Source organism: Cololabis saira, chromosome 6, assembly GCF_033807715.1.
Source record: "Cololabis saira isolate AMF1-May2022 chromosome 6, fColSai1.1, whole genome shotgun sequence".
In the NCBI taxonomy this organism is placed as follows: domain Eukaryota; kingdom Metazoa; phylum Chordata; class Actinopteri; order Beloniformes; family Belonidae; genus Cololabis; species Cololabis saira.
The window spans coordinates 19,417,853-19,431,016 of NC_084592.1; the positions used below are offsets into that span (position 1 = coordinate 19,417,853).

Sequence of the window (13,164 nt, forward strand, 5' to 3'; positions counted from 1 at the left end):
CTCCTGCCACTTTGAAACCCCCCCCCCCCTCAACTTGCCCTGAGACGTTCATGATAAGCTGACCTGGGTTATTAAAATACCGCAGAAATGATCACCCATAATGCCTCTCTCTCTTGCTGTCAACAACGAATGGCAGCAGAGGATTGGCTGGGATGAAAAGGTTGAAAGGGGTTCTGTATTAAAAACGGCACTTTATCCATTAAAGCGGGATTTCTGCTGTCTCTTTGTGTAATTACCTGCACCCGCCAGCTCTGTGCTTGGGCTTACCTTGTTTACACTGCACGTCTCGCAGCCTGGCTGTCTCCCTGCGAGGCTTCGTTACTCTGTCCTCTGCTCTGCCTTTGTCTCTCTTGATGTCTTTCACTTCCCTGTCTTGGCTGTCAGAACCAACCTTGAAAGAGGAGGCGTAAACACACCCAGAAGAGTGGAGTCAATGAAAGCAGCGGATGAATAGATACAAGTTAAAACAAGCCATGCAATGTGTTCTTTTTTTTCTTATTTTTTTTTTCCAATTTAGTCATGTAGATGCTGTATTCATTTATTTACAATTTGGCACTCATAACCCAAACCCATTAATGTGCTTTGCAATGTTAATCAAATGCTAATGCAATTGCATATCCCCCTTTACTAGCCCTACCTCCTAGCAAACAGCATAACACTGACTTAATTGTGAGGGTGAAAAACAGCACATACAGACTTCCTCTCATATTTAATTTTATCTTTGAATAAAAGAGCTATAGGAAAGTATTAATCTGCTTAACATTTCTAAGTACATCCTCCAAAGGATTTTGCTTTTTTAATCTTACATATGCTCAGCAGAGTTACTGGCAAAAACTGTACATTTTCCTCATTTCATCCTTTCAACATCAAATGGTGAGCAGCAAAAATTGGATCAGACTTCAAAGACTGTGATGTGCTCCAAGTCACGGAGTGGCTCTTCTATTTCACATATTGAATCCGAGCAGGATATCAAAGTGCTACCAAAGAACCTCAGGTCTTTACTAAAAAAGGGGTCTAACATCTGTAGAAAGAGGAGCGCAAAGACAAATCACCTCGGGGAAGAGCGAGCATTTATTCTCAGCCGTGAATTTCCAGCCTTTTGATTCTCTCGTTCCTGTACCACCCTGTCTTCTCCGCTGAGATGGAGGTTGGAGCAAGAGAACTCTTTTGTCTCAAGGACTCAAAAAAATTCCCAAAGAATAATCTGGGTTAAAGCTGCTTTGTAGACCAGAAGTATTTTACATATACCGCTAAAGTCAGGCATAAGAAAATGCTCATTGATATTCTGTGACTTACAGTTCCTTTATGTATGTCTTTTGCATGCGTTTCCTTGCTCCTTAGGCCATACCTGTGGAAGTAGGAAGCATTTTTAACTGACACGAGTATGAAAAAGCACGACATAACTGCTTGGAATATAATCATTTGCTTTGTCTTTAATTATCACCGGTTTAAGATTATGCAATTTGCAGAGCGCAAGGTGGTGCCTTATCACTTGTGCTGCATTATTTAAAAAAAACAAACGCCAAACACCATAACATCTGTACGCCCGACGGTACATGCCAGTCGCACTCATGCTCCGAGTCGGGAGAAATGAAATCTCATCCAATTTTGGAATTTGTGATGCAACTGGAAGCTCTGCAGCTTGGATGCAAACACCCAATTCATGCGTGGCAGAGAGGAGGGATATCAAAAGGGAAAAGAACAGCATGTAGGTGAGAATGTAGATCTTACAGAGGGAAAAGGGGGCCAGATCTTGTCAAAATTAATATATATGGAGAGATTCCAACACTGATTAAACAGAATTGTTAAGTGGAGGTTTGAAGTTTTTTCTCACCAAGGAATACGATTGTAAACATGGAGGGAAAAATCCCCAATGAGGCTCAGCTCAGTTTGAGTATACAACAAGCATAACACTTTCAGATGTGTAAATCTAGTATTTTGGAGTTGAAGTCTTGAGAGGAATGTTGACCAAAAAAAAATAAATAAGAATTTACCAAATATTTGAACGCGGCTTCTTTCTCATGTGAAGAGATTCACTGATACGCAGCTCCACAGAGAGGTTTTTGTCCTTTTCTTTCCTTTGGGAAATATTTTTTTTCCTCTCTATTCAAAAATCATTCAAGAGCATTCAGGGGATTTGTGATATTTGATCTAAATTAGACTGAAAAGCTGCCATTGTGACCTCCTGCGCTGCCGTTCAGCCAGTCGGCTGTTCTCCTCTCTAGCACATACTTCCTTAATGACTGGCCTGCCTACAAGCTGCATAAACATGAAGTCCTCAGCTCATACATCTGGATACCAGCACAGCGCCCAGCCCCATTTGTGGTCAGACAAGTGTGCTATCTTGGTGGAAAGTTATTTATTACATTTATAAAGCTGAGAGAGGCGGTGCGAAGGGAGGAGTTTCCTCGTTTGGGATGAAAAAAAAACCCAACCCAACATTATACTGTAAACGTAGCCCATCAAGAGGTGGTAAAGATGATTGACAGGTACAGTATGTGAAGTCCTCTTAATGAAAGCCTCATTGTCATTTTTCATTACTATTTTCTGCACAATGAAGAACAAAGAAAGCACAAAATGATTGCAGGCGAAGATGCCGTCGGGGGACCAAAGCTCACCCCGTATGCTTCTCATTGGTGGTCGTTCCTGCACACTCTGGGTGACATCTGTCCCCCTGGGATCCACGGTCCTGACGCGCCCGATGGCCCCTGTAAACTACACAGGATGTGGGTGTCAGACATTCCCTCACATGGTCAAAAAAATCATCTTCCTCCTGCTGTCATCGCTCGAAATTACACTCGCGTTATCACGTGTCATTCAAGGTAATTAACACAATTAACAACTGCACTTAGCCTTTTTGAATCAAAACGCTGGATTCGATTGGTGGAAGAGAAATTAATTTAGCATGCATTAAAGGCCTGTGGTGTAGTAGTAGGAATACAGTGATAACTGACACACACTGGGCTCAGATACTAAAGAGGAGCTTGCTGAGTTACCCTTGTCAATCTGCTTTGTGTTTTTCTGGTAGAATTATATGCACGGCAAAAGAAAGCTCAAGTACATTGTTGAGGAATGGTTCTATTTTGCATGCTCTAATCTGATCGATGGTGAGCATGTCCTCCAGGCCCCGCTGAGATCTGAGAAGCCACCAGGCTCATACATTTGAAAGGCATCTGTTTATTTTCAAAATGCAAATGCGGCCCACCTCAAAGGCTATAAGCTGCAGAGAACACACAATGTGAATGCGCTGGAGTGCTCTGGGGGGCTGAGGGGGGCCGGGGGCTGAGGCCCCACTTATGTCAGGTTCAGGTTCCTCCCCTCCCCTCCCCTCCCCATGAACCCCAGCGGCCACACACAAACACACTTCTCTTTAAAGAAAGACGGCGGCGACAGAGAGGATTTCCTCACACCAAACCCGTGTTTACCCATTCTGCAGCTTTATTTACAAGGGCTTAATGGAGCACATTTACACAAGGTGTACAGGCGACTGAGATGCTCCATGTGCCAGATGAGGGCAGCCCTTAGGAGAGCCAGGGGAAACAAAGCCAAATCTCCTCCCCCAGCCCTCCTCTCTCCTGCCCCTTTTGGCACCCTCTCTTGTCCTCCAGTGAGAGGCTCCAAGAACTGGGGGGGCGAGGCTGGGAAGGTTAATGTGCCCACTTTGATCTTCGTCAAGGCACACTGAGTAAGAATTAATTTACATTTCAGATGAAAAGGTTGACAGTATAAAAACGCATCTTGTTTCTGGTATGCGAGAGCTGTGTAATAGGCCAGGAATTTGAGAGAGGAAGTCGTGAGGAAACAGAAGGGATAAGCCCCTCTCTTGCCTTTACTGGGAAGGAGATGAAAGGAAAGAAGGATCTCGGTATGCACTGTTCTTCTGAAACATGGGGACCAAATGCTGCCCAAACTTTCAAAAGCTTCTCTGTGTTGCATTAATAATTAATTATTACTATTTCGCAGGCCACTCGTGGAGATCAAAAAGGTGTTTCACAAAGATGTAAGGTTTTTTTTTTTAGGCCTTTTTCAAACTCTTTGAATAAAAATACACAAATTTCCGCCTGACACTGGACTACAAGTTTACAAGTACTCATGTCTTTACCTGACTGTATGAGGACCGCGGCTTCTTCCCGTTCCTTTTTCATTTGCTTGAGATTCTGCCGCGCAACGTAGCCCCTCCAGGCTGGAGAAACATAAAGACATAATGTGTGCGTGTGTGCAAAAGATTGTTGCTGACCCACCACTTTGAAACAAAATAGACCGTGCATACTACACAAGATCCCACTTCAAAACACTGCTAAACCAGGTGGCAGAGGAATGGATCCTTTTGAACTCTCCGAGGTCTTATTGTTTGCTCTGAAGCATTGCTCTTAACCCTCGTGGGTCAAGCTGTGGTTATCAAACTATCTCTTTCATGAAGGTTCAAAAACACGACTCAACTACAGGTCCCTGAGAAACCGGAAATCAGATCAGCATCAAAACTGTTTCATCAACAAATCAAGACTTTTATTTTGCATATTTTTGACTTAAGATTGAATCGCTCATGTTCAGTTGTTAAAAGTATACCTGACTGAATGACGACGGCCCCGTGGTTTCTCTTCCCCTTCTCTTTCCGGTAACGTCGGGCACCGAGCCAGCCTTTGGTGTAAGCTTGCATCACCACCACGCGAGCGATAACCTCCCGCAGCAGCAGGTTTAGCTGCTCTGCGTGGTAGTACTTGAGAAAAACCTGAAAGTACAACCAGTCCTGCTTACAACATCCAGACATGGCTTCATGTCCATTTTGAACTCAGCCCCTCCCCCATCAGAGCTGATCCACTCAAAGACTACGTTCACACTGCAGGCCTTAATGCTCAATTCCGATTTGTTCCCATATCCGATTTTTTTGTGTGGCTGTTCACATTATCTTTTAAAATGTGTCCTATATCAGACTCGAGTGTGAACGCATCGCGGCCCTGAACTGACCCGCATGCGCAGAGGAACAATAACAAAGACGTCACACGCAGCACGCCGTCATACGGCGGTAAACATGGAGGCAACAGAAGTGAGCGTACATGGGTATATTTTGAAGTTGTTGTGTGGTGGAAGCCGACGAAACTGTGAGCAAGTGTTAATGAAGAGGAGGAGGAGGAGAAAGAAAGCCACATTTTTAATAATCCGAGTGACTTGCGAGTGACTCCCGCCCCCGCCGGCGCAGTATTATGACAACGGTCGCTCTCAAGTGACGTCAAAGTCGTATTAATTCCGACCTGGCTGTTCACACTGAGGTCGCATTGCAAAACATCAGACCTGTATCTGATTTAGAACCACATATGGAAGCGACCTGAATCTGATTTGAAAAGATCAGATTCCATGTGACTTGTGCTGTTCACACTGTCATAAACAAATCAGATCTGAGTCACATATGAGCAAAAAATCGGATTTGGGTCACTTGGGAAATGCAGTGTGAACGTAATCAAAAAAACTCACAATTTCCTCAGTGTTTAACTTTTGTGTGTGAAAACCCCACTACCTTTGTCTTGCCCAGCACCCAGCCCTCCAGTTTGGCCCGTTCCAATATGGCAACTGCGTTCTCTTTGCTGGTCTCGGGCATCTGGTGAGCTCGAAATGCAAGGTAGTAATATCTGTGAGAGGCAAAAGGGCAAAACATTTAATAATTTCATGAAATGCAGTGACAGCCAACCAGAACAACCACGCTTTTTATGCATATTTTTTACATTTGATAATGACGACTGATAACGACATAACAACAACAGAACATTTACAAAGAAATGTTGCCAAACAGTTCAAATAATGCAGCAAGATGGAAAAATGTGGGGGAAGAAGAGGGAAGAAGATTATTTTGTCCGTGCAGCATCCACAGAATGAAGCGTGCAACAGAAACTGAGGCTTCTCCTCTAATAATGTTGTTAATAATTCACATATATTCCACCCCTAATCAATCATACAATATTATAACAGATATTAAATATATTAATTATACATTAACTTGCAATTTCTCTTTCAGTGTTGCAATAAAAACTCTAACGAGGCCCTCTTCTGTTTAGCCAGCGTTGCCATGGTGAAACATGGGAATGGAGCTCCACTGATGATGTCTTCTTATATTCGCAGTGCAAGAGCTTGAAACACTCCGTTTACACATAGCCGGGTATTTACAAAAACGGATATTTCCCCCTCTACGTTTTGAAAAATTCCATCGTTTACACGAGATCGTTTTCAAAATCTCTTCGTTTACACGAACCCGCATAAATATGCTGTTAAGGTGCTATGAGCAGCCAAACCTACAAGGGGCAGTGTAACGAGAAGCGTAAAGTCATGCTAGCCAATCAGAGTCCTGGAAAAATACGTCAACAAATGACACGTGTGAAGGCTGAATAATATGGTTCCGCGTTAATACGATGGCGTAGCCTACGTACGGTGCGCGTCGCCGCGTACCCTACGCCGTAGGCTCTGCGTTGGTGTAACGCGGAACCATAAATCAGCCTGGACTGCCAGTTACTTCCAAGACGGAACGAGAGTCTTTCGTTTGGAGTGACAGAGAAGTGGAGTTACATTTAAGTGTGACTTTAGAATATAAAACAGGTAAAATACAAGAAAATATTGACGGTGGCCAAACAAATTGTACCGTAAACACATGACGCTGGTGACGTTTCTGTTGCATAATGTGACGTTCTGAAGCTTAAATCTCCGTTTTCCTCTGTTTAGACGCAAACGTGAAAACGGAGTTTTTGAAAATCTCCACTTTGGCCGGAGTTTTCAGAAATGATCGTTTTTGGTGACTTTGAGCTCCGTTTTCGTGTAAACGAACGGCCAAAACGCATGAAAACGCCTCAGTTTTTGCTCCGTGTAAACGGGGCCTTAGTTCCCAGAAGTCATTGTAAACCCTCAATCTGAAACCAGAAACTTTGGGTTTCTCATCACAGGGTTGGATGACTCTCAGTTTTTGACCCTCCTTTATGAAATAAGCTGCAGAACTACTGGTTCATCTCTGCTGTTGGTCAAAAAGGAGAACAACAACAAGAAGAAAAAAACTTCTTTGAACTCCCCCTCCGCTTCACTCTAAAGCCTTTCATACTAATTCCTGTTGATACCTGTTATTTCTTTGATGGTAAATACAAAGCACTGCAACATCAGACAAGCCTTTGATATGAGAGCACAAATTTAAATCGGTTTTTCACTAAAGGGGGCAGTTTAGCCATTCGGGCCCATCTGTATGACTTCTGGCAGGCTCAGGTGGGATGATATGGATTCAAAAGAAGGGTTAAAAATGTAGCAACACGCTCTGCTGTTCACACAGTCACATGTCATGCACTGGGGCTGCAGAGGCAACGGGAAAATGTTCATGCCTGATCATGAAAGATCCTTTAGCAATCGCCCTGAACACTGGGTGTGAAAGTAGGACATGCCAGGAAACATCATGTGGTCATTCCGAGTTTCACTTCACGAATATTAAGCATGCACTTTTAAAGCCTCCCATGAGCAGGCAAACGAACCAGCTGTCTCAAAGTTGTTTCCTACAGGCCAGAAGCCCAAATTAATTAAAGTTCCTATCATCTTAAAAGCCTCCACATAAGAGGTGGCTGAATATTTTTCAAAAGGAACATTGATCAAATATAAGTTCTCTGGGAGTTTTTTCCTCACAAACACATCTAAATAGGCTTTTGTTTTCTTCCTTTTTTAATGGCAAACAATCTTTAAGTATTTGCTTTAAAATATGGGGGATGGACATCTTAAAAAGTAGAGAGATCAGATTCCGTCTTACATTTTTAAAAACCAAAAACAGCACTCTTACGTAAAGTTCTTCTAATGATGAAACGTGTTTTAATTGTGTTCTAACGTAATTCCGAGGGGACAAGGAGACTGCATTTGAGATTTTCAGGTCAGTGAGAGGAAGAACCAACTCTTTATGAATAGTAAAGGAAAACCTATTAAAATGCATCTCCCCTTATAATCACAGTTCCTCCCTGTTTGAATTTTTTTCCACATTTTCCAGACTGGAGTATCCTCCCAGTTAAAAGAGCTGTAGGATTAAATCTTTCTCTATCACTAATGACTGCCAATTAGTCAGCCTCTTGCTCTGCTCAATGTGAACTTCTATCTAATTAAAGAACCCATGTTTTGTGTGATGCTGAGCATGGCTCACTTGTTCTGCACCACCTCTGGGGTTATGTCAGCACTCTGCGAGTGTGTGTGTGTGTGTGTGTTTGTGTGTGTGGGTTGCCGCATGGAGGTGCTGCCCATCTCGACACCGCCACTACCTGATAACAAACTCCTCAAACAGGATGCGGTGGGAGTAGCCTTGTCGGCGGATGTTCACCGTCTCCAGGATCCCCGTGTAGCGCAGCTGCACCGTCACCCGCTCCTTGCAGAAGCGCAGCGCCTCTCTGTCGTCGTTGGGTTTGATGCAGCGCACAAAGTGCGGCTGGCCCACCACCATCTTAGACAACAAGTCCATCAGGGAATACTGCCGAAACAAATAAGGGAACTATAAACAATGGGAGGAGGAGGTGGTGCAAGAACACCCCACTGTGGTGATGATACGACTCCAGATTGTGAGTGTAAGTAAAGATATTTGTACTTCAAAGGGAATCCGAGTTTTCCCAGACTTCTGATAATAAGCTGAACAGTAATTAATCAGCATTAACCCTTTCGTGCATAGCGGTTATGAGAGTGGAAAGCTATTTCATAAGCTATTTTCTAGTATGTGTAAAGATTTTAACGATTTAGATACACATTGGTAATGTCAGCGGACATCAGAGAGTTATCCCAAATCCACAACCACTAAATTAATTAAACTACGACTAATACCGTTTTTTTTGTAGTTTATTACTTATATCCATGATAGATATTAAACAAATGTTCAAACTTTTTCATTTTGCTAAGAGAAGCAGATGTAGACTTGATGGAAAAAAACAACTTCATTAATCTGCATCGTGTCTAAAGGAGTGGACATCAGTAACTTGCTCAAATAACATGAATATAAAGACGGAACAGAACTATGAGGTAATTTGAAATAAATAACTGTATTAAAAATAAAAAAATTGGCCAGAGATTAAACAGGATGACGTCGAGGACTCAAACCGGGGCCAGCTATGACAAGGACATATGTCTTCGGCATATGTGACACCTGTTTATCCGGTCGAGCTATTTGGCAGCACAGATTGTGGAAAATTTAAAAAGCAAAACAGACACTTTACCCTAAATCAGCTCACATCACATCTGAAGTTCATGATGTTAATCCATTAAATCACTCCTTTTGCTAGTCGTACTTTGATATACAAATTGGTACAAAGTGTCAAAGACAGGCAACTTTCATTGTATTACATTTGAACATTAATTGTGAGTTTGTATCAAAGTGAGTGTATTTATTGATGCCATTATGAATTACACATGTGCCTTACTCATAAAACCACTGCTTTAACTTATTTAAAAGGGGACAGACAAAAGACAAACTTTTAAACTCGCAAAGGAGTTGGTGACATTGAGGTGGCTTCATCCATTTCTTTTTTACATGTTATGAGTGAGAACAAAACAGAAAAAACCTCCATTCCTTAACATGTTGCCATTGAGTAAGCTCCCACAAAAAGGAAAAAGGTTATTTTCACACATATTCAGGACAAATGATTGAATGGCCAAACAATGACGATGCAAACATGCAAGTAATTCTTCCACAGGGTCTCTATAGTTGTACTTGTTAACAGGATCTGTGCAAATAAGTCCTGACCCACAATCAAGAAGTGTGTTCAACCATGCCTCCCACTGGAGCAAGACAACAATATATATTGGGTTGTTGGATAGCTGTGTGGGTTAAACCCAGCCGTAGCGCTTCAACATGTGTGACCGTAACAATCGAAGCGGATCATTAGCGGACAGGGTTTGACAGTTTTGACATGACAGGTGAGAAGAGGGGCCTTCTGAGCTACGCACATGCGTTTGATGCCTGGTCATATTAATGCCAAATAACGACGACGATCAGCTAAAATGCTTTTTGAGTTAAATTTGTACAAAATATATACAAACCAGAACTTCTAGAGTGTGAGGTTTATTGTATCAGATTAATTCTCTGTGTAACACTGAATTATTTTGATGATAAACGTGATTTGTCTTGATTTCAGTGGTTGAGTGCCACTGCGGATTTTAGCTGCTCTCCAACTATCTCTGGTCCTGCTTTGATCATCATATCAGGTGTTATTGATACAGCTCAAGTTCATCAAATGTGTATGAACTTCTTCACAAAGGGTTGCAAGTTGGAATTTTTTTAACAGGATCATTAGATGCTGTGCCAAATCTAATAACAAGCTGCCCAAAGTGACAGTCTGCAAATGTTGTAGTCTGGCATTGTATCTCTGAAATTAAAGCATTGCAGCAATGTTTACAAACCTTGAATAGTAAAATCAGTCCAGTAGGGGTAAACAGTAGTTGGTAACTTGTGTAAAGTTACAAGTATTTTTTCAGTCTGATATGAACCCTGTAAGAGGCTGAAGGCACAACCCTGGTATGTTGTGACAGGGGCGTCAATTGGGTATGCCAAGGTACGGCAGCCGCCACACCTTGGCTTCAAGGGAAAATGTAAATGTTTGTTTTTTTAATACATTTATGGAATTACTCTGTGTCTATTTGTATTGATTCTTGTATTACTTAATACATATAGAATAACTACAAATGCAAATCAGAACAACATGATCGATTTCACTAGTGCACACACTGCAAAAACAAAAAATCTTAACAAGAATATTTGTCTTATTTCTAGTTAAAATGTCTAATTTTTAGTAAAAAAAAAAGATTTTTTTGCTTGTAATGAGAAGATAAATCTTGTCCCACTGGCAGATTTTTCTACTTATTTCAAGTGAAAATTTACTTGAAACAGGTGAACATGGTCAAATAACAAGTTATTTTTCTGGTGATGACTCTTGTTTTAAAGGAGCTTGAGGCCGGATTGAGGCAGGATTTATGAAAAAAATTCGTATACGTTTTAAGTTTTCTAGTAATAATGTCAGATGAAGCGTTCCAAACCCAAAAGAATGATCCTAGTGTATCTCTCCTTTGCCTTGAACAGGCTGTGTGCTGCAAAATGTGCTGCAATTCGGGCCCAAATTTCCCGCGCTGGGCTGCGGATGTGACGTCACATGACGCTGCATGCACGTTCTCCCCGTTCTCCCGTGCCGGCTTCCTGTTGGCTGCAGTACCCCAGACGGCCGTCGTGGTGAAGGGTGGCGCTAGAGAGTCTCATTTCTTAAAAGGAGCCTCATGCTCCTTTAAGTGTAATGAGATTTTTTGACTAAAAATGAGACATTTTAACTAGAAATAAGACAAATATTCCTTTTTTTTTAGTTTTTGCAGTGAGTGAGACTGCATTTGGAAAAGTTCCAATTTTCTTGACCACACAGATAAGCTACATAGCAGACTTCTGTGATGAGTATTTGCTGGACGTGTTGATTGATACTCTAGTTAAGTTCTGTGACTCGTAACCTTGCCATACCTTAGCTTTGACTGAATTGACGCCACTGTGTTGTGACACAATTGCTGGTAGCAAGAAATAAAAACACATACGCGGAAATAGGACGCCACAGTCTGTCTCCTCATGTTGGTGGTTTCCTCTGGGTGACGCATCATCTCCATCGTGTCCACCTGAACACAAACATTCACCGTGAACACGCTGCTTTGATAACGCAGGCCGGACTCAGCCCAGGAGATTCAAATGAGGTGCCGTTTGTTTGCAACGTGACGTCTTCGGTGGGCTCTGCAGAGATAAAGGTATTATTACAGCAGGTTTCCTTCCTCTAAATGGGCCAGTTGGGAATATACAGCTGTGCTAACTGTGCTGTTGATACAACGTAACCTCATAAACACTTAAAGCTAACAATCTAGAGAATAATTCAACAGTGCTGTGGGGCATGGGAAAATTGCAGCGCATTCTGAGTAATGAGAGCAGCCGTCACTGAGCAGACGACAACGGCCGGATTAACGAGGAAACAATATAAGCTTTCTAATGGCCTGCACAGTTCGTGACTTCATCAAAATTAATGATGCAATGGATATTTTATGGTAAGTCGAAGTAGCAAAGTGCATATCTTAATACTTTATTTCCTCCTTGCACAGAGGAAAGGTAGGAACATGAAGAGAGGAATGAGATCCGCAGACACTTTGCTATTCTGAAAGCAGATCATACATGGGTACAAACGGTTATCTGGGACTCACTTCCACTATACTAACAAGCGTCCACTACTTTAATCTAGCAACTTTCCTTAAGTGTCAGTTTCTGTCAACTTTTTTCCCGGCTTGAGAAAGTGCCCAGTGGAAGTTTATCAAAGAGGAGCTGTCTTCCACACGAGTGCTGGTGTGCATTTGCATCTCATGTTAAGTATGTCTATAACCTAAGAGACACATCAGAAGGCATTTGTTTACACTGATAACACAAAATTTTGGCCCGGTGGAGACAAAAAGTTCAAAAGAGATTATTTACATTTTCCACAGCCAGACTGATTGATGTGAGCTGAGCAAAAGCTGCACATAATTCAAAGATGGTGAAACAAGTTTTGGATGATAATAATCTGATTTTAGTGAACCATGTTTGTGCTTGTAATTTATAGTTGTATTTATGAGTTGCAGGATTGTATTATTTTAAACAGAAGTCTTACCTTCAACAGGTATTTGGGAGACTTTGAGTACAGCACATGTCGGCGGATAACATGGAAATAGAAGGAAGAGAGAAGTGGATAGACAGGAGGTAAAGAAGTGGAAAATCACCTTCAAGGGGTTTCCACTTTAAATGTGAGTTCATATTTACAATACAAACAGTTATACATACATGTAAAAGAAATTAGATCTTTGACACATCTGTATATGCTGTACACACTGTCTATAATTTAGATTTTACATCACACAGTCATTCACACATAACTTTTATTATCACTTGACCATTAATTGATATTTATTTTTCATTATCCATGTATTTACCTGTATGTTATTGTGGATTTCTACTGTAAGAAAAACATTTCCCTTGTTGAGTGTATGTCTGTTTATTTTGTTTTCCCACTTAAGGATTTCTTTAAGTAAAAGGAAAATAAAAGAAGTGCAGAAAGGCAGTGGCTCACTGCCTTTATGGAATATTTCCAACAACCTGATGCTGTAGTTATATATTGCACAATAAAAACAAAACACTCA

At 41.6% G+C, this 13,164-nt stretch overlaps 1 protein-coding gene across 2 annotated transcripts in view; it reads right to left on the minus strand.

Annotated features, from left to right (window-relative positions):
- The window catches only part of myo3b (myosin IIIB), a 77,907-nt gene that overhangs the window by 22,015 nt on the left and 42,728 nt on the right, over positions 1–13,164 (minus strand). For both annotated transcript variants that reach the window (XM_061724471.1, XM_061724470.1), the window contains 9 exons: positions 12,639–12,659; positions 11,551–11,628; positions 8,259–8,464; positions 5,513–5,624; positions 4,567–4,729; positions 4,103–4,183; positions 2,619–2,715; positions 1,297–1,348; positions 268–391 (listed from right to left, as the gene is read on the minus strand). In XM_061724471.1, the coding sequence (XP_061580455.1) occupies positions 268–391; positions 1,297–1,348; positions 2,619–2,715; positions 4,103–4,183; positions 4,567–4,729; positions 5,513–5,624; positions 8,259–8,464; positions 11,551–11,628; positions 12,639–12,659 (934 nt within the window). The remainder of the gene's footprint in view (positions 1–267; positions 392–1,296; positions 1,349–2,618; positions 2,716–4,102; positions 4,184–4,566; positions 4,730–5,512; positions 5,625–8,258; positions 8,465–11,550; positions 11,629–12,638; positions 12,660–13,164) is intronic.